Source organism: Borostomias antarcticus (genome assembly GCF_949987555.1).
Source record: "Borostomias antarcticus genome assembly, chromosome: 11".
NCBI classification, from domain to species: domain Eukaryota; kingdom Metazoa; phylum Chordata; class Actinopteri; order Stomiiformes; family Stomiidae; genus Borostomias; species Borostomias antarcticus.
Window position 1 is genome coordinate 13,879,857 of NC_140244.1, and position 21,921 is coordinate 13,901,777.

At 48.4% G+C, this 21,921-nt stretch overlaps 1 protein-coding gene across 1 annotated transcript in view; it reads right to left on the bottom strand.

The window, feature by feature from the left end:
* Window positions 1-9,610: 9,610 nt before the first annotated feature.
* The window catches only part of LOC311315310 (retinoic acid receptor gamma-like), a gene marked incomplete at both ends in the record, with an annotated part of 25,760 nt that continues 13,449 nt past the window's right edge, over window positions 9,611-21,921 (bottom strand). The window contains 7 exons of the mRNA XM_084445951.1: window positions 9,611-9,951; window positions 10,242-10,400; window positions 10,661-10,865; window positions 11,384-11,560; window positions 11,735-11,898; window positions 12,048-12,189; window positions 12,681-12,829. Of these exons, the coding sequence (XP_084302077.1) occupies window positions 9,611-9,951; window positions 10,242-10,400; window positions 10,661-10,865; window positions 11,384-11,560; window positions 11,735-11,898; window positions 12,048-12,189; window positions 12,681-12,829 (1,337 nt within the window). The remainder of the gene's footprint in view (window positions 9,952-10,241; window positions 10,401-10,660; window positions 10,866-11,383; window positions 11,561-11,734; window positions 11,899-12,047; window positions 12,190-12,680; window positions 12,830-21,921) is intronic.

Sequence of the window (21,921 nt, forward strand, 5' to 3'; positions counted from 1 at the left end):
CTTGGTTGACTGCCTTGTCAAGTGTATTACAGATATAAATGTATGGATGTCACATAATTTCCTCCAACTAAACCAGGACAAAACAGAAGTACTGATCATTGGAGAAAAAGCTGAAAGAGAGAAACTAGCTGCACACTTAAAAACTCTAGAATCAAGAATATTACAAAGACATCCTTTTACCACCTAAGGAACATTGCCACGGTGCAACCCTTTCTCTCTCAGGCTGACACCGAAAGATTAATGCATGCTTTCATCACAAGCAGGCTGGACTACTGCAATGCTCTACTATCAGGCCTACCAAAGAAAGCAATCTCTAAGCTACAAATGATACAGAAAGCTGCAGCAAGAGTCCTCACTAAGACTAGACGACGGGCACACATCACACCAGCCTTAAAATCACTACACTGGTTACCAGTCAACTCTAGAATAGACTTTAAAATACTATTACTAGTCTATAAATCTCTCCACAGTCACTCACCAGAATATATTTCAGACATGCTTGTTAAGTACATGCCCAACAGACCACTCAGATCCTCAGGTACTGAACTTTTAACAGTTCCAAAATCCAGGACCAAGAAACACGGAGAGGCAGCTTTTAGTTTCTATGCCCCCAACCTCTGGAACACCCTACCGGAGTGCCTAAGAAGGGCCGAAACAACTGAGGTCTTCAAGCGAGACCTCAAGATGTACCTTTTCGACCTAGCCTACAATCACTAGCTAGGACCTTGAGACACAGAAAGGCAGCCTCAAACCTACCTGTGAATCCTCTGTATACATTGGTATTTATCCTGCTATGCACTGTATGTATATCAAGTAGTGTACAGAAGCTGGTTATCCTGAAACAGGCTTGTTCTGTTCTGACAGCTGTCAATGGCTCAGTGTGCTAGAGTATTACCTATTCTATTCAGTACTATGTTTAGAATTGTTCAATTGTGATATAATTACGATTGTGCTTTCAGGTCTGCCTACACTAGCTAAGAACCATTTTAATTACAATTTACTTCTAAGGGCAAATACTTAACTTTACTTTCATATGTTCATATCAATATAATATCAAGATCATATATATATATATATATATCAGTGGAGGCTCGTCCATTGAGGCAGGGGAGGACAGTCCTCCTCAGTTTTTGGAGAGAAGAGAGGGATTCAAATATAAATATATGAATGTATTTATTCATAATTAATATTATCTCAGTTTTGTTCATAAAGAAGGTTTTCCCTATGGATAAAAACCCATTATTGAAATTCTAAAGCTCCAACAGTGACATCTATAACATGCAGCTGGAGGACCCATAGATATCTATGGAAGGGAGGCTAGCCTCCCTTAGGGCGGGTTCTTTTCTCTTAAATCAATGTAATGCCTTTTTTCTTGCTAATTTGTGATTGGCCAAAACGCTGAAAAATTACCGCAAGGGAGGACAGTACTCCGGCCCTGTCTGAACAGGATTCAGATATTGACATTTTGTTAGTCCAATCACATTCCAGATTCCAGATTTACCACAGTGAAGGCCGATTGGGTCGGCGTTGATGTCTGTGTTTCTCTTCCCTGTGCCATTGGAGACTTTTTGTGTGTTTGTAGCTCCATAATATAATACATCCGAAAGTATTATGGGACATATTATACATCAAACTGTTCGTTTTTTTGTCTTGATTCTAGCCATCTAAATATCTAAGCTGACATAAATACTTTTTGAGCTAGAGCCGTCTGAACACGACAGTTCCACTGGCTGGCTATAGCCGGTAATGTTAGCTACGAGGTGCACGTCAGGCTACTGCATAGGCAGGCGCGCAGATTGGCTGGAGGCGCAAACTGTCGGCAACTCGTCCAAAACATTTCTAGAGACTGGGTCTCAACACCGGATTGGAGAAATCCACAGCCTGGCTTCTGCTAGCGTGAGAATTGATCGCTTTGCGGAGCTTATTCCTCATCCAGTGATGGATGGGTGGATGGAAAACTTTCAACTGAATGTTCATATTGTTCTGATAATTGTAGGCTATAGCAACATAAGAGTGGCAGCTTTGACAGCAACCCAAATGAGCTAGTGCTAATCCCATAGCTGTACCATTGCTAGCTAGCCATGAGCGAACTGATACTGCATTTGCTGTGCAACGTATTCCATTGTCCAGTTGTCAAATCTATTTGCCAACAAACTGTTTGAGAGCCAGCCTCAGTGTCCCCTAATCAAAAATTGTTTTCATATATCACCTAACCTCTCCAGCACCTCACCAATATCAATTATTTTCTCTCTTTAGAGAAGAGTACAATCCATTACAACAACTATTGCTTACAATGTTTAATTGTTGTTTTGTAATATTTTATCATGAATATGATAAATAAATGCTGCATGTAGTTAAAGAAAGTGTTATTCAGTTTTTCATATGTGACCGCCGCTGGTAATTTGGTCCTCAACTAGGCAAAGGTCATTTTTCAGTTTTTTACAGATTATGAAAGTGCAGATTGTAAGCTTTCTCATACATTGAAATCTGAACATAGTTGAAGAAGATATGCTTATTTGAATGCTAGTACTGCCAAATCAACTTAGCTGAGAAATCCCCCTCCAAAGTTCTCCAACATTTTCACACCTCTGACTGCCAGGTAATGGGCGTGAACAATAGCCTGGTAACCGCACCCCCAGCCACTCCCCCACTGGACGATCTGTCATTATCTGTCAGAGTGGCTGTCAACTTGGGGTATTACCTGAGAGTGGCTGCCAAGTGGGGTGCTCTCTCACTGATGACCCCACACTCTTTGAGTCAGTATTAATCTTGTTCTTAACTGCATTCACAACACAATATAAGATGAAGTTCAAATTTAACGTTCTTTATTGTCACATACATGATATAAAGTACAAGCATAAGTAGTAAAGTGTTCAAAAAAAGGCAACAGTCTAAGTGTTAAAGTGTACAGTCAGTTGTATGTTGTATAGACATGGTGCATAGTGTTCATTGTGATCAAGTGTACAACAAAGTAATAACAGTCCCCAGCTCAATACTCAAGGTAATAACAACAGTACTCGGCTCAGTATTCAATAGTCTGACAATGCAGTCTGTGCAAGTGTGGGCAAGTCTGTGCAAGAGAACAAGCAACGCTTCAGTATACAAACAGGAAAAGGCTGTGGCCTTTCTCCTGCATTGCTGTCCGTCCTGATGAACTGCAGTGAATCTACAAGCGGACAGTCTTGTTCTGAGCTGCTGTGGAGTTTGGCGGGGGACATGTGACGTCTCGTCCCTCATCAGAACAGAACTCTCTGATCTTGTCAAAGAGATACGTCTGTCTGGCCATGTCCAGTCCGGGTGGGGCTTGCACAAGAAGACCTTCTCTGGGGGGCTGGACATCAGGCTTGCGGAGCAGCTGAAACTCGACTGCCGGTGCATCACGGTGTTCTCTGGCCACAACCATGCCAGGTCTCTCAGCATCAAAACTGCAAAAGAATAGAAGGAAGAAAGTACATTCAACTATTGCCCACAGTACTGGCAGTCCATATAGATAAAATAGTACCAGAATGTGTTGATTAAATAGACTAGCTAATGCATGATAGGATGAACGTATTCTCACCTGTTGTGCAAAATCAAAGCTGTAGTGCATAGTGATCTTCTTGCTGGCTGGTATGGAGGGGCCAAGGGAGAGCTGCAAATCCTCACCTTTTTGCTCATCCTGTAACCAAAACAAAAAACAAAGGTGTCAGACTACAATACCTCTCATGCTCTCATTCTGTTTCTCTCAGCTACCTAGCTAGATATTAGCTGCCTCGCTGGCTAGTTTAGGAACAAAGGGATAGCTCACTAGCTAGCCATGTCCCTGTGCTAGGTAGCTGGCTAGATATTAGCTGCCTTGCTGGCTAGTTTAGGAACAAAGGGATAGCTCACTAGCTAGCCATGTCCCTGTGCTAGACAGCTGGCTAGATATTAGCTGCCTTGCTGGCTAGTTTAGGAACAAAGGGCTTGCTCACTAGCTAGCCATGTCCCTGTGCTAGACAGCTGGCTAGATATTAGCTGCCTTGCTGGCTAGTTTAGGAACAAAGGGCTTGCTCACTAGCTAGCCATGTCCCTGTGCTAGACAGCTGGCTAGATATTAGCTGCCTTGCTGGCTAGTTTAGGAATGAAGGGACAGCTCAGCTAACTAGTTAGCTAACGTTAGCTAGCTAGCCTTTGTTAGTTAGTGCTAGTGCCTTTGTTATGCTAGCTAGACTTAGTCACTTGTTTAGAAAGGAGCTTCTGCTAAACGACTAACGTTAATGTAATATAAACAGCACAGATAGTATAAAGATCAGCTTACCCCAAAGCAAAGCAGAATGCTTGGCGGTGGTGTGAATCTGGTACGTCGTTCGACGTTTCGCTTGGGCAACTTGCTTTGTTGATACAGTCATCAAGAATAAAACTCCGTGTACGAACGAGTCCTGCTCTGCTGGAGTTTTAGCTGCTCTTAAAACTCTTTCCATGTCCTGGATGCCATCCCCGTCTTCTCTTTAGCAAAAGCTGTAGCATCCATGGTTAAACTTGGGACTGAATGTAAACAAAGCCGGCGTGTTGGGGAAGGGTGGGGGGCGGAGAACCCGGAAGCAATAGCCAATGAAACCAAATCATGCTAATCGATCTGCCCGCCCCCAAACCCGACTCGAAATCAGCTAAAAACGAGCTTAGTTTGCAGACTAATTATACGTATTTCGTGAACCTAAAACTGTTGTCTGTTATAGTAAGTGGGTTCTTCACAACTTCAACTTTGGTAATACAAAAAAAAAAAAAAAGTTTTTTAATTCATTTTGCCCCCTAGCGCATTTCGGGGTTTGCCGAGTTGCGGACCAAATCACCAGCCGCTGTCACATATGCTAAAATTGACTGTAAATCCACTTTAAAGCTGATATTTAAAATAATAACTGACTAAGGGAAAGTGCCCCCCGGCACCCATGGGCGGTTCGCCTCTCTTCCTCCTGTCCTCCTCAGTTTTTTGAGTCACCAGCCGCCACTGATATATATATATGTTACGGTCAATGTGAGAAAACGGGGAATGTGAGCTTTTCCCGGTTATTGCGCACATTCCCCGACCTCGCGGGAGATGTGAGAAATTGGTTAGTATTTCTCACATCTCCTGCACGGTCGGGGATTGTGCACATTAACCGGGAAATGCTTACAATTCCCGACCTTGCGGTAAATCTAGCAAAGTCCAACCGTATGCAAAACCTCTGCGCAGCCGGGTGGTGGGAGAGGGCTTATGTGACGCTTCTGATGGCCTGCACCATAAGAGGCACCCACGGTAGTTGGGTATCTGGGTTTATCCCTTACCTTTGTCCAGAAACAGAAGTTGAACCAATTGCAGCAAAATAGCTAACGTTACAGGAAGCATCAGTGTAACTGCTTTAGCCACTGACCGCTACCATTAATGTTATGGAAGCTGCTGCTAGTTGTTGTGAGCTCATGAGCTAACTGGCTACCCCACTCTTATTGTGCTGGATTAGAATTGGAAGCATTGGAACTGATGTGTCCAGGCGACAAGACCTATCTTAATTTATCAGACATTATTTCATGTCATTTCAATTCACAGCTATTTCAGTGGCATGACTAGCTTCCATCCTACCAGTCCTGCACAGAAACATGCCAGTCACGCACATAAGCCAGGCTTGACCTGGCCTGGTTAGCTATGCCAACCTGGGCCTTTAGGTTTAGCCTCGTGAGACCATTCTGATGACGCGCGCTCACGTTGTTCCTCGCAAATCAAACCATCTGGCGCGACACGTTACCTTTTCTAGTTGTGTCAAAATCCATGTCAAAATCCTTCAAAGGCATTGGGCTTGTGGAACGGTTATCGTGAACTCTCATGTGGCATTTCAACGTCTATATTAGCCTATTACTTAAGGTCTTACGACCAAAATGTAGCCCAAATATTTATCAGTTTCCAGAGCTGTAAAGTGTGTTACGTGTAGACCGACATCGGCTAGGCGATACGAAGACGTTTCAGGTTGTGTTCGACCTCTGATTCAACTTTGCACCTCGAGTGATGTATGTGTTGGCCAAAGTTTATCTCAAATCTAGACATATCTTAAGGTCATGGTAGTGGCAATTTCAAACTAATTAAGCTTAAACCTGATTCATTTCTGAAGGACAACTAATGCTTTATCTTAGGTGTGCAATATCTTCCCAGCGAAAGAACAACCATGCCCCCCAGTGTACAGACTTGACAGTGATCTTGAGGTGTTCAAACCTTCGTTTTTTCCCGGTGTCTTGTCCGTAATAACGCGCACAGGCCTACCGAAGAAAGAAAGACAACACTCGTCGTTAGCGAGAAGCTTCTTTATAAAATCAAAATATCTTAAAAACATCAAAACGTACATGATGCATTACATGTAAATCATTACATTTATTTTCATGAATGGTAACTGAGATTTTGGTAGGTGATATGAATCAACAGTTTGCCTACCACTGTTTTTATTTGAGAGAACAATTCTGGGGATTACATGTAGAGACAGGCTGACTCTGAAATCCCCGGAAGAGTTAAGACCGTCTGCACCCTAGTCTCTTTACAAGCTATAGCCTATTAAGGTTCTGAAAAGTAACACTAGGGAAGAAGTAAAAAAACAATAAGATAAGTACATTCTCGAAAACAATTCTTAATCTTAAAATACCCACAATCCTCTAGCATCAAAAGAAAGAGCGCATCAACAGTTATGATAAAAGACATTAAAATGCAAAACACAAGTACATACTGTCAAACAACAATATATTTCAAATTAATGACAAAATGTGGGATTCTTCATAATAACACTGCAGTTGTTTTGTTTTTTTCTTTGGCCAATGTTTTTGAAAAGCTTTTCTCAATACCATTAGATTAGATTTTATCAACACTGTATGCTCCATTACAAGAAAATATTAAATGTATTCAAAAACTACATCTATAGCCCTACCTATACTGGTCTTGCTTACTAAGTGCTTGCTAAATATACAAGCACCATGGCTCTCTGCTACATGAGCTTAGCTTCAAACAAAACTAACAAGATGACAAGGAGACACAATAAACACAATTTAAACGAATGCTTTTTTAATCATTATATATTGCAAAACATCCTCAGGAGTCCGATGAGCCTGACTGAATGTTTTTATTAGAGGTATGCCCTTGATACCAGATATACTATTACTGTGACTAAATGATTCTGTATTGCAAGTCTGCATACACACACACACACACACAACTTTTGTTTTGAATGAATACTATCATATATCCAACTTGAGCAGCTACTGTTTGTGCACAGAACTGGCCAGGGTGAGAGTCCAGGCAGATTCCCCTCTGGGCGCCGAGGGCTTGTCTTTATTGGAGGTAAAACCATGCAGTCACACCTGACATGAATTCATACATCAAACTCTCAGATGTACTAATGGTCTTGAGGCTCCAAAAATCCTCATTGGAAGACATGGCCCAAGGACCTTATTTTACAACCACAGAGACTTTTACAGTCCACACAGCTGTGTCTACAGGCTACACTGTAGCTGAGAGGCCAGTGTCAGCATACCCAGGCACCAACGGTGTACAGATCATACCTTCTCCTTTATCAATGGAAGAGTCATACTGAAGATCGCCGTAACGCTTGTGGCTTGTGACGTCATAAAGGGACTAGGGAGATATCTCCTTCATAACAGCAGTATGAGGATGTGAGTAAAATCTCAAACCCAACACATTCATTTCTGATGTGACAGAAAGAAATATGTAATTGGATCAACAAGAAATTAATAAAAGATACTTTTTTATTTAACAAAATCCAAGTTTTGCACAGATGAATGAAGCATGTTTCATGAAGGGAGTCCGCCTCATTCTCAGACTATTCTACAGACACAGTTCCAAAAATATCTATCTGCCCGATTGTAGAAACAAAGACAAAAAAGTAATTTGGTTAGAAAAATATACAATAATTTGGAGACAAATTCTCTCTGTAACAAAAGTACAAGCACAAGCATACACACCCATATACACACACAAACTCACACACATGCATGCATACACACACACACACACGCACACAACAAACACACGCACGCACATATACACACACACACACACTCCTATTACAGGTTGATCAAAATGGCTTTTCCTTCTTGTGGATTTGCATACACTTTTATATTGCTTTTTAAGATAGAGATTGCAATGATTTTGTTTGGAGACTAGGATTAATATTCACTGCATGGCCTTTCCGTTACTTGAGCTACTCACTGGTGAGATTTGGTCCTGACAGAGTTACCCTGAGTCAACGCATTGGCAGTAAATTGACCCTGCACACATTTGTGAATGTACAGTAAACAATGTTGTGTGTGTGTGTGTGCATGTGTGTGTGAGGCATGTTGCTCAAAGGCTATGAATCAAATTCTATGATTTGCTTGACGTGCTTATCAAGCAGAGGTCTTTCTTATGGACTACGGAGTGACAAGCACACTGGTAGGTCAGAGGTCAGCAGAGGGTTGCCAGTTAGGGTCGCCAGGAGGTTGTGATGTCAGCTGCGTCAACATTTTGAAAATCTATGAGTTTGAGATATCATGCCTCACGAGCATGATCGCAGCACAAATATACAAAACAACAAAAAAGGAGAAAAAAGACAAATGCATAGTAACACACAGGAATATATAGGATAAAATACAAATGCGTACATGTTTTGGAAAAGTCATACACTGGGGAAAAAAAACGAAGTAAAATAGTTTTGTCGATAGAAACACAATGGAATTGGTGGCAGGTGGTGTCCGTGTGAAGAGTTTGGCTGTTGCAGTTGTCGTTTGGTGTTTTGCACTTGAGGACGGGGTGTGAGTGCGTTCCTGGTGTCCACCTCCCCCCAGCTGCTGTCCAGGCTTGTGGACAGGGTGTGAGTGCGTTCCTGGTGTCCACCTCTCCCCAGCTGCTGTCCAGGCTTGTGGACAGGGTGTGAGTGCGTTCCTGGTGTCCACCTCTCCCCAGCTGTTGTCCAGGCTTGTGGACAGGGTGTGAGTGCGTTCCTGGTGTCCACCTCTCCCCAGCTGTTGTCCAGGCTTGTGGACAGGGTGTGAGTGCGTTCCTGGTGTCCACCTCTCCCCAGCTGCGGTCCAGGCTTGTGGAAAGCAGGTTGGGAAGCAGCAGTGAATGGTCAGTCTCATTCTTGGCACAGTGATGATGTCTCACAGCCCCCGGTCTCAACTCTCTGAGATTTAGTGCTTTTCTTTTTTTTTTTGCTCGTTCTCCTTGTTTCCCAGACTACATGGAAATGCTTGTGTGTGTGTGTGTGTGTGTCTCTGTGTGTGTGTGTGTGTGTGTAGCATGGTGTAATCAGTGGAACAGCAGAGGAAAGTGAGTGCCAGGTCTTGGAGAAGACCCTTGTTATTGGAAGGGGGGCTTGTAGGGATGAGTCGGGGTGTTGGGGTGTGTGTTGGTGTGTGTTGGTGTTGGGGTGTGTGTTGGTGTGTCGGTGTTGGGGTGTATGTTGGTGTGTTGGTGTTGGGGTGTGCGTTGGTGTTGGGGTGTGTGTTGGTGTGTCGGTGTTGGTGTGTTGGTGTTGGGGTGTGTGTTGGTGTGTTAGTGTTGGTGTTGGGGTGTGTGTTGGTGTTGGGGTGTGTGTTGGTGTTGGTGTGTGTTGGTGTTGGGGTGTGTGTGTGTGTGTGTGTGTTACTGTGCCCTCCCCGATGGCCCTTTCCTTGCCCCCCCCGCCGCCTCCCCCCAGGGCTCCGCGTCGCTGTCCGCCCCCCTCTCCCTCTCCTCCTCCCCGTAGTCCTCCTCCTCCTCCTCCTCCTCCAGGGCCGACTCCTCCACGCTCCTCTCCTCCTCCTTCTCTTTCTTGATGGCCTGGATGGCGGGGGGCGGGGCCCCGGTGGGGGGCGGGGCCCTGGCAGCGCTGTCCCCAGAGTCGCTGCTGTCCTCAAAGGCCTCGGGGTTCTCCAGCATCTCCCTGATCAGGGGCGGCATGGGGCCCGGGATCTCCAACTTCAGGGTGATGGCCCGCTCGGCTCCTGCACACACACACACACACATACGCACACGCATGCGCACACACACACGCACACACACACACACACACACACGCACACACACACATTGTAGTAGTCACATTAGTATTGAGAATCCATCCTACCTACAAAAGCATTGGAAAAAAATGTCTTGTTTTATTGTGTTGTGGTTGCTTCATAAATGAGGCCCTCAGGATCAGGACATGTGTGTGTTGTTCTACAGAGAGACAGACAGGCCAGGGTCCAGAGCCCTGTGCATGTGTGTGTGTCCCGGGTCCAGAGCCCCTCCTCACCCTTGGTGCTGATGCCCCGGAGGTCGGTGACCTTCATCAGCATGCGGGGGAACATGTGGGGCTTGTTGGGGCGGCGGCGCCGGGCGTAGATCTTCAGCGCCTCCAGCAGGGGCTCCTGCAGCCTGTCCACCTTCTGGGGCTCCTCCAGGTCCATGCGGTCTGGGGGGGGGGGGACAAAGTGAACAAGGGTACTTTACCTAACAGAACAAAGACTCAGGGCCTCTTTACACTGTGTTGTATTCTATCGTATGTTTGTATCCGCTGAAATCTGTCTCTTTTTCTGGTGATTGCGAATGGAGAAATACTTATTGCAAATGCAATATCTATAATCTATATTCCAGCAAGTACAAGTGACACGGCTACAGCAGAATAAAGAACCCCCCCCCCCGTCCCAGTGGTTCAGCCCGGGGGCGCAGTACCTCCGCATATGAGACAGATGGCGCTGAGGAGGCCCGTCTCGGTGTCGTCCATCTCCAGGGGGAGCAGCTGCCCCGCGAAGGCGAACACCAGGTCGGTGAGCGGGCCGAAGCCGGCGTTGTGCATCTGTGTCCGGTTGAGGGTCAGGCCGTCGGAGAAGGTCATGGTGTCCTGCTCAGGGGTGTAGCGCGTGCAGATCCTCAGCATCTGAGAGGGGACGTTTGAGGAACCGTGGGAGCAGTGAGCAGGCATACACAACACATAACCCATGTTTAGAAAAGCCTCCTATGGACTGGTGTTGAAAATTAGCACTTGTGCTACGAACACTTAAGCAATGCATCTGGTCTGTCCACTGGGACTGTTCTAATGGAATTGTGATGTCCATATTAAATAAAAGTTTCATTCATTCATTCATTCACAGTGTGCAACAAGGGACAGGGGAGTGGAGAGGAGGAGTTTTAGAAGAACAGAGGGGAGGACAGAGAAGGAGGGGTTGGGGACGGGGGTCAGAGAAGGAGGGTTTGGGGACGGGGGTCAGAGAAGGAGGGGTTAGGGATGGGGGTCAGAGAAGGAGGGTTTGGGGACGGGGGACAGAGAAGGAGGGTTTGGGGACGGGGGACAGAGAAGGAGGGGTTGGGGACGGGGGTCAGAGAAGGAGGGGTTGGGGACGGGGGACAGAGAAGGAGGGGTTGGGGACGGGGGTCAGAGAGGGCGTGCGTCGGTACCAGGATGTCGAGGCAGGCGGATTTGAGGAGGGTGATCTGGTCGGCGATGGTGAGTGTGGTGAAGCCGGGCAGGCGCTTGGCGAACTCCACGATCTTGATGATGCACTTGGTGGACAGCTCGCTGAACTTGTCCCACAGCCCGAGGTCCAGCTGGACTCTGTGGTCAGCACTAGAGTTCTGTGGGAGAGAGAGAGAGAGAGAGAGAGAGAGAGGGAGAGAGAGAGACAGAGAGAGACATGACATCATGAGGCAGTGAGTGCGTATGTGTGCCTGTGTGTGTGTGTGTGTGTGTGTGTGTGTGTGTGTGTGTGTGTGCGTGCGAGCGTGCGTGCGTGCGTGCGTGCGTCTTACTGTGGTGTATTTGCCCAGCTGGCACAGCGAGGGGAAGGTCTCCTGGTGAGCTTTGCTGACTTTGTTGACCAGCTCCTCCAGTTCTCCGCTGAGCTCGTAGCTCTCGGGTAGAACCACCTCTTCCTTCACATCCTTCTTCTTCTTGTTCCTGTCGTTCCGCACCGCTGTGGGGGAGGAGGGAACAGAGGGGAGAGACGCGTCAGCCAGCGGTACAAGAGCGTGGGTAGTCAACTTTTAAATGGGTTACTTCTTCCAATTCATTCAGATCCATCCATTCCCTTACCCCTGGGTCTTTCACCTCGGAGGCACTCACCCTCTTTGGACATGCCCACCTCGAAGCACTTCTGCAGCCGGCAGTACTGGCAGCGGTTCCGGGTCACCTTGTTGATCTGGCAGTTCTTGTCGCGGTGGCAGGTGTACACCATGTTCTTCTGGATGCTGCGGCGGAAAAACCCCTGCGAGAGAGATAGGGAAACCCCGTTTAGCACGTCTTCATCACACTGGCACCGCCACGATCATTACATCAGATAGCCCTTTTCCACCAAGAAGGAACCGATTCAGTGCCGGTTCGCGAACCTAATTTTGAACGGTTCCAAGCATTTCGACCAAAAATAAATGAGTTCTGGAACCCGAAAGTTGGTTCCGAATCGGCACCAAAAAATATCAGATTTTTCAGCGCGAACCGTGATGATATAATGATGTACAACGGTCCCGCTCAAAACTAGTCGATACGCGGTCCCGTTCCCTAGATGGAACCAAGGTTCCAAGAATTCTGAACCGGACCAGTTCACGAGTTACTTTGGTGGAAAAGGGCTATAAGTGTGATTAGATAAAGAGCCCACAAGAGGGCAGAGTGGACATCTTTATGTCCTGCTCCAGAATGGGGTAGCCCCTCTCTGGCTGTCCGGTCTCGTCCTCTAGGCAGTGTCTCCGGTGTGTGTCCCACCTTGCAGCCCTCACAGGAGCTGACCCCGTAGTGATAGCCTGACGACTTGTCCTGGCACACGAAGCACGGCTTGTAGATGCGCGGAGGGGGAGGAGGAGACGGAGAACTGGGGACCATCTCCTCCGAACTGGTACTCTGGGTCTCCACCGCTAGAGAGGGAGAGAGAGAGAGACATAGAGAGAGAGAGAGAGAGAGAGAGAGAGAGAGAGAGAGAGAGAGGGAGAGAGAGAGGGAGAGACAGAGAGACATTAATTTGTGTACACTCTAACAGGTTCTGTGAGTATGTCTGTGACGTCAGAGAAAACAATCCTCAAAGTTCTAAACGCCTTTGAAACCCACAATGAAATAAAAGACTGGCTTTAGGACCACAGCGGTTTCCCTGAGGTCGGTCTGATATGTATCCACATGGAACAAACAAGGCCCTGCCCCCATAGCCTGCCTCTTAGGCCCTACCCAGGAGGCAAGCTCAAAGGCAAACATTTTAAGAGAAAAAGGAGGGGTAGGCCAGGGTGATTGACGGAGAGAGAGGAAAAGAGACACAATTAGCTGATGGCCAGATGGCTCTGCTGATAAAATGCTGATTGGCAGCTGAGATTTGATTGGCGTCTCCACTTACCAGAGAGTGGGAGTGCAGCATACCTAAGTTGCCTGCCTGTCTCTGAAAACCGAATGGTGTGTTTTTGTTGTGTGTGTGTGTGTGTGTGTGTGTGTCTGTGTGTGTGTGTGTGTGTGTGCATTTTTATTTGAATGCCTGCCCAACCAGACCTGCTTGTATACCTTGAGACCTATTTGAACAAACAGGGTCAGACTGTTTATGAGACTCTGCTGTCTCCCTCTACCTGTCCCTGCCTGTCCCTCCTGTCTCTCTCTGTCTGTCCCTGCTGTCCCTCTCTGTCTGTCCCTGCCGTCTCCCTCTGTCTGTCCCTGCCGTCTCCCTCTGTCTGTCCCTCCTGTCCCCCTCTGTCTGTCCCTCCTGTCCCCCTCTGTCTGTCCCTCCTGTCCCCCTCTGTCTGTCCCTCCTGTCCCCCTCTGTCTGTCCCTGCTTTCTCTCTCTGTCTGTCCCTGCCGTCTCTCTCTGTCTGTCCCTGCTGTCTCTCTCTGTCTGTCCCTCTGGTGAAAGGCCACACAATATAACACCATTTGTTGCCTCACAGGCAAAGTCATTCAACTGCTGCCAATGAAAACCATCAAAATAAACAACATAAAATACCATCCTATCCAACCACATGCACACACAATACAAACATCTCCAGACAACTCACACACACGGACAGTTAAACACACGATTCCATACTACGTACCAGGCTGCACACTACGTACTAGGCTGCATACTACGTACTAGGCTGCAGACACTGGGCAAGAGGACCAACCAATTCCCCCTAACATGTCTTTCAACTTTCACCTTCAGTCACCCCAAGTTCACCTCCCCCCTGCCCCTGCCCCCCCCCCCTCTTGTTTCCTGGCCCTAAATTCCTCAGCGCAGGCTGGCCAGGGTTTAATAGAGGCCCCGGCTCGTAAGCCGGCCTATAAAGGCTGTGTCTGGGCTGGGAGGGAGGCCCTGGGCCAGGCCGACCACCTCTTTATGGGGACCCGGTCACCTTGGGCAGCCATTCACACCACCAGCTGGACCCTGGAACCCCGGCCCGTAAAACAGAAAGAAAAAACACCAATCTGGGGTTAAAAATCCAAAGTCACAGCCCCCTCCCTCCCGCTACCCTCAATGAACACTACAGGACCGGCCCAAATATGCCCCTTACGAGCCCCCCTGCCCCCCTCTCACACACTGGGGCCTGGGTTTAACAGGAGTGGCGAGACTTCAAAAAGAGAGAGGGGGCATAAAGGAATAATCTAATAAAAGAAGAGAGGGACAAATGAAGAGAGAGAGAGAGGGAGGTGGAGGAGGACAGGGGGCTCCAGAGCCTCGACGTGTAGAATAAAAACATGACCTTTTAGCTTTGACCTTGACTGGGAAGATGGGCTGCAAGACCACCACACCACCGGCTCCATGACGACACAGCCCTCCAACACAACCCTCCAACACAGCCCCCTAACACAACCCCCCAACACAGCCCCCCAACACAACCCTCCAACACAGACATCCAACACAGCCCCCCAACACAACCCTCCAACACAGCCCTCCAACACAGCCCCCCAACAAAACCCTCCCTCCAACACAGCCCCCCAACACAACCCTCCCTCCAACACAGCCCCCCAACACAACCCTCCCTCCAACACAGCCCCCCAACACAACCCTCCCTCCAACACAGGCCTCCAACACAGCCCCCCAACACAACCCTCCCTCCAACACAGGCCTCCAACACAACCCCCCAACACAACCCTCCCTTCAACACAGCCCCCCAACACAACCCTCCCTTCAACACAGCCCCCCAACACAACCATCCCTCCAACACAGCCCCGCAACACAACCCTCCAACACAGCCCCCCAACACAGTCATCCAACACAACCCCCCAACACAGCTCTCCAACTCCAACTACTACTGTCACAACAGAACTGGCTACTAACACAAAGGCCAGTATTACAGCCAGAACTATTCTCACTAAGTAGTAGAAGAAGAACTCATTATTTGTCGTACAGCATGTGATACACACTTAATTCACCACACGTGTGGTGTAATGGCCGACACAGGAAACACACACACATTAGGGTCGCCGATGAACTGCTTCTCTGCGTTAAACCAACCTGCCACCGGGGGCAGCGGGGAGCAGACTTGCCCGCCTTCACCAGGGACGGACAGCGTTAGCCATGGTTGGGAACACGGGAAGAACATGCCAACTCCGCACAGTCATGCATGGAGATCTTCTTGTTGTGAGGCGCCACCGTGCCACACAAGTGATTTTGGGGTTCAGCGTCCTGCTTCTTTCGTGTAACGTCAGAGGTCCAACTCGGTGTCGTGTAGCCATGCCAACATCTCGGGTCCTAGGTCAAAGAGGCTGGCTTCCGAGGGTGGTCTGTACAAGGGGCAAGTGGTGATTATATGTTCGGCTGTCTGTTCAGGGTCACCGCACTCGCATGCCGCACTGTCTGCCAGGCCCCACTTCTTCATCAATGTTTTAAAACGACCAACCCCAGTTCGCAGGCGGTTCAGTGTGGTCCATTGCCGGCGTGGTAGGTCGTCTCCTCCTATGGTGCCACCTCCTGGGTCCCAGATGTAGTGATGGACGCGGGAGGGCCCTGCTGACTGCCACTCCTGCTTCCAAGCTGCTGCCAGCAAGTCCTGCGTCCGTCACCCTCAAGCACACTTTGGAACACACTTGGGGACCTTTGCGTCCCCAGCCGGCCACTCTACCTCCTGAGCTATATGTGCCGGGTCCAACTACTCTCAGGTCCAGCACTGCTACTGCTACAACTACTGCCAATGACCACTACAAACAGTCTACTTGTGATTCATCCAGTTCTTGTGCTCCTGCTATTGGACATCAGAGCCACAATCACCGTTCCATGGAGAGAGAATAGGACCAACCATGTGCCTCTGATGGTACAGGCCAAGCTCCCTGTGTGTTCACAAGCAGAGGCTATCCAACCCCCGGTCCCAGCCCGTTCCCCAAACAGCCAAGCAGCCAGACCAGGTGTGGGGGGAGGAGGGGGAGGAGGTGGAGGTGGAGGAGGTGACTGACACTATAACCAAAGCTGTGTTTCTGTTTATGTAGTAACACTGACAATGGGAGAGAGGCATCTTGGGAGAACAGTGGGGAAAGGCCTCCCATTGAGAAGTAGGAGCGTCCTCGGGCGTCAGGGGAGAGGCAGTGACGGATACTGTCTGAACGCTGGGGGGGGGGGGCAGTCAGGGAGAGGGGGATTCTGGGGGATTAGAGAGTGGGGAGAGGGGAGGGGGAAAGACGGGGAGGCGAGGAGAGGGAAAGAGAGAAGAGGCAGAGAGAAAGAGGGAGAAGGAGGTAGAATGGACAGGAGGAGAAACGAGTGACAGAGAGAGAGGGAGGGAGGGAGGGAGGGAGGGAGGAGGTGCAGACAGGACAGGGCGGGGCTAGTAGCTGAATCCAGGCTTTACCTGTCTGCGAGAGAGTGGGCTTGGGGAGCCAGGGTCTGACAGGATCTGTCATCACCCTGAACTGAGACTGAGCCTGAAAAAACGCTCTCTCTCTCTCTCTCCTTCTCTCTCTCTCTCTGTCTCTCTCCTTCTCTCTCGCTCCTCACCCAAAGCTCACCTCTCTCTGTCACAACATCAGTCAGCGCACCTCTATAGAACACACAGATGAGACAAGCAAGGAGACCCGGCCCCTCCCACGCCTCCCTCCACACTCCATCCTTCTCCTCTGTCACTCCTCCACCCTCTCTCCATCTCCAGCGTCTCCTCTGTCACTCCTCCACCCTCTCTCCTCCTCCAGCGTCTCCTCGGCTCAACACGGCTCTGTTTAGACAACAACAAAAGTTCTTCTGAAACCCGAGGCCTTCCTTATCAGCCCAGAAGCCTGGGACTCAATTAGCATGACAGTCCCAGTCCTGAGTGCCGTGTGCCAGCCTGGCCAGTGGGCTCGGAGGGGGGTGCGGGGGATGGGGGAGGGCAGCAGAGCCATCATCGCCCCTTGTCATTTTACCTCTAATCCCCTCATGGCTTCTGTGTACAAAAGGAAGAGGGGGGGGGGGGGGGGCGGGGTCATCTCCATAATCTTAATCTCAACCCCCTCTCGTGTCACCGACTCACCACCTTTGCTCGGCCCTCTCAAACTCTCTTCTTCTTCTTCTTCTCTCTTTCCCTCTCTGCCATTTAACATGGCTACTTAACTAGGATCTAGCTTAGCTTCTGAAAGCACCAACTGTCAGATCATTATCTTTTATACACTTATCAGTGGGCTTTTATTCAGTATGACTTACGTACGATGAAATACTAGTGTTATCTAAAGGTAGACACATAGGAATCAGTTACACAACATCGTTTGTCAGTGTTAGCTCTGTTAGGTGTATATAGCTCGGTTGCTACAACACTCAAACCATGAATGTCTATATTAACTTTTCACCCATATGTAATGTACGTACCTCACGTGGATTTTAGCAGTGAGAAATGTGTTTTCATACCTGGTGCACACACAGGTACGCACACACACACACACACACACACACACAGCAGACACACACACACACACACACACACACACACACAGAGATGAAGCCCGGTGTTGATTCTACACTGATATGAAGGAGTCCTTTCAGTCGTCCCAGGCAGTGCGGTTGAGTGGGCGACAGACTGTGACGAATGGCCTGCAAGGCAGCTGAGACGTCTCAACTCCAGAGTGGGCCTTTGGCCTGATGGGCTTCAAAGACGCCCTCCATGAAGTGGGGCATCTTTGTGTTATCGACACACACCCGTGGTCATTAAGAAGTGTTATACTGTTTTATCTTGGTGGTAGGTAGCTTTTTTTTTCTCTCATAAAAGATATTGAGCAGGATTTTGGAGTATCATTGATATGAGATGGGGTTTTTTAAATCAAGGATTGTTTCATTGTTGAGGCAACAGTAGATGGAATCTGATCGCATGACTGCAGGCACTTAGATTTGACTTGGCTGTTCTCCAAACCAGGGCGCTATCAGTTCTCCAAAGACTCATTTGGCTTGCAAATTTGACTTTTACATAACTTTTCGTCTCACAAAATGTTGAGCGGCGCGCTGTGGAATGCGTGTGTGCGTGTGAACGTGTGCGAATGTGGGGTGCTTTGTGCACACGAACATGCTGGAATGCGTGTGGCAGTTGTCGGCGAGCCTTGAGAATGAATACGACGACGCACACGCAAATATGCTCGCACACACAGAAAGCCTGGAGGAAGAGTGGCGAGGGGAAAATGTAGAACACATTTACACGTTCATCCCATTCCCAACATCCACGCAAACAGGAAAAAAAAAGTCCCATGTGTGTCTTCAAATCCATATCCTCTAAGATGACTCAATCTTTGAACTGAACATCCTATGGCCATGTGCCATTACACATGGATCAACTCACTGATGTTATACAGAGAGGATTTCCTAAGTTTTGATAGTAGTGGGAGGGGGGATGTCAGTAGAAATATAAAGCTCTGGAAGTTTCTTTCATCTGCTGCCTGTCTGATGTCCAATACCTGTGTGTGTGTCCCCCCCCCCCTCTCTGCTCAGCCCTGCCCTGATTGGTTAGTGCTGATAGGGGATTGTAAGGACAAGAGATAACAAGAGTTCCAATGTACCTGTACTGGTTATATATGGCAGATAAACGTTCTATTCTATTCTATTCCATGGAGGTAGTGTTGGCCTGTCCCATATCCCCAGCCAACCCCCCCCCCCCCCCCCCTCCGGCCCCCCCCCGGCCCCCAGCCTTCCTGCCCTGGACCGAGGAGGAGGAGTCCTTCCTGTCATTCTGAGCCCCTTTCAAAGGAAAGGCTGTGAAAACCAGGCTACTGTCCAGGAGATGGCTCCATAAAAACAGCAACACCAAGCACACACAGGCCGAGAGAGGGGGAGACACACACACACACACACACACACACGCAACACCAAGCACACACAGGCCAGGAGAGGGGGAGACACACACACACACACACATACACACAGGCCGAGAGAGGGGGAGACACACACACACACACACACACACACACACACACACGCAACACCAAGCACACACAGGCCGAGAGAGGGGGAGACACACACACACACACACTACACCAAGCACACACAGGCCGAGAGAGGGGAGACACACACACACACACACACACACACACACACACTATACCAAGCACACACAGGCCGAGAGAGGGGGAGACGCACACACACACACACACTACAAAATCCTGGAGGAGTTATCACACCCTTACTAGAACGACACACAGTTGTGGACTTTACGGCAAAGTCACACATACATAAACACAGATGCTCTATGAAAATCTGGACAGTCGCAGCATTGACCAGTGTTACTGGTCGTCCACAAGCAGATATGGGGAGGATATTATGGAAAAATCCAAAGAAACCTATTAATTAACCTATTAATTAAGAGCATCTATCTCTCGTCTAAGTAGTGCAAAGCTGTACGTATAATGAAGTGCAACTTCAATAAATATGTGTTTTGTTTTTCCCATGCAGAGTGGTGGACAGGAAGCCCATGTGTCTGTGAGGGTCTTTTTAGGGGTACGTTGTTAAATGAGTATTGCCCCTCTCATTCACAGGCATGCATACAAAGCAGCCTTTCTTCTTTACAACACCTCATAAACCTACCTTTTTATTTCGACCCCTTTTTTGATAAAACCGAGTCAACATTTGGCCACCCCTCATCTCCTCTATCCTCGACTCTTCTACCCAGAATCCCCCAGCTCCTCTCAAGACCAGAAAACACGCCTGTGAGAGATGAATCAACTGATACTTCATTTACAGCGATTCCTCAAGTATAGACTTTCAGAGTATCACTTGTAGGACACTCCCATTCCTGCAGGGTTGGAAGCTAAACTTTGTGCGTGCTCTACCTGAGCAGGCCCACATAGAGAATCATCGCTAAATCAATCAAACCATCAATTAGCCAAGATTAACCACTTCTATGTCTCATTCAGGAGCTCAGATGAAAAGCTATGCAAGTACTGCTCATCGCTGACCTGCAACAGGAAGTCAGGATCTGCACTTCCTGCGAGGTCAGATCTCAGATACGCCCTCTTGAGAGACAGTGACGGGCGATACACAGACAGGTGCTGTACCATACGACTAACCAGCACACTCTTCCTGGAACAGAACCATGTCATGACACATGACTCACATAATCCCCCCGCCTCTCTCAAAATGATAGAAAAATCTTACCTTTTTGGATCTTCAAAATAGAAAATATTCACAAAAGCTATGACGGGTTTTACACAAGATAGACTGGAAAAGTCAATGTCCAAGACAAGTTCATGGAGGGTGATGGGGGTGTGTGCTGAGGCCCTCCCGGTCCCTGGCCCAGGGCTAGTGACCCCCCCGGAGAAGAGCCAGTCATCCCAGGACAGGCCTGTGTGTCGGCCCCCGGAGCGCTCGGACACTCTATATTATTTACAGTGTTCCCTCACCCACTGAAGGCTATAAAATTCCATTACCAAATTCCATCAGGGGCCTGTGAAATCTGTGCAGACACACACACTGGGGACAGTCGTCTAGGCAATGGAATACCCCCCCCCCCAAAAAAAAAAAACACAAAAACCCTACTGAGCTACAGCCTCTACCTCACTAATAGTTTGTTCCTGTGTCATTGTTTCTCTCAGTCTATGTTGGGTTATCATCTCCCTATAAGTCCCTAGACCTACTCTACCCAGAGTGCACCACTGCCCTGGGCCAAGCTGACCAGACCCCCATTTACTATGACCTTCAAAGCCAGCTTTAAATGAGACATCATGGGGAGACAGTGGGAGCAATCCAGGATTAGGAGTATCACTCCAAGAGAAGATATGCAGGCCTTTTCCTCTGAAAGGATCAACCGCACGGGTACAGCAGAAGACCCGGGAACGTAGGGGGGAGGTCTTAATCCCCAATCAAACGCCCCTGCTCCCCTCCAACCCCCCTCTTCTCACTGGCCGGCCCCTGCAGCCAGTCTAATCTTTTAATTGGCCCTTTTGTCATTCTGAATGAATAATTAAAGGCATTCCTTCAAACAAAAAGCAAACACGTGATTGTAGACTGAATCTATGAATGCGGGAATGAATGGGAGACATTTTAATGTATATGGACACACACACACATGAACACACACACACATTCAGCTCCTGACTTTGCCCTGTCTGTGCTTCCCTATAACCCCTGACATTGAAACAAAGGCAGGCAGAGAGGTCCTGAGCTGCCTCATGTAAAAACAACAGAAAACAGGAAAGCACACACACACACACACACACTCACACAAACCCTAAAAATCCCTAGATGGTGTAGATCATTTCACTAAGTTCCTGTTTCAACCAGCCTCCCTAGACTGGGAATGGTAGGCTACAGCCTTTAACACCAACCTCGACACATCCTATTTGCTTGGAGTCTATATGACAAACTTCAAAACGTGAGTTTGGTCCGACCTCCTCATGTTTGCCTGGGTCTGAGTGAGCCCAAGCAGCTCATTTGTTTAAAGGGGCAACAATGCGAGCTAAACGGTGAGAATGGAGTGGGTGAATCTCCTCTTCGGATGTCATTGTCCGCCAATGTTTACAGAGGTTGTGGGGCTGAAACTGAACACCGCTAGAGAAGCGCTCTCCCACCGCCCGCGGCTCTCCAAGAACCACCGATCTATCAAAGGACATGTTTGCA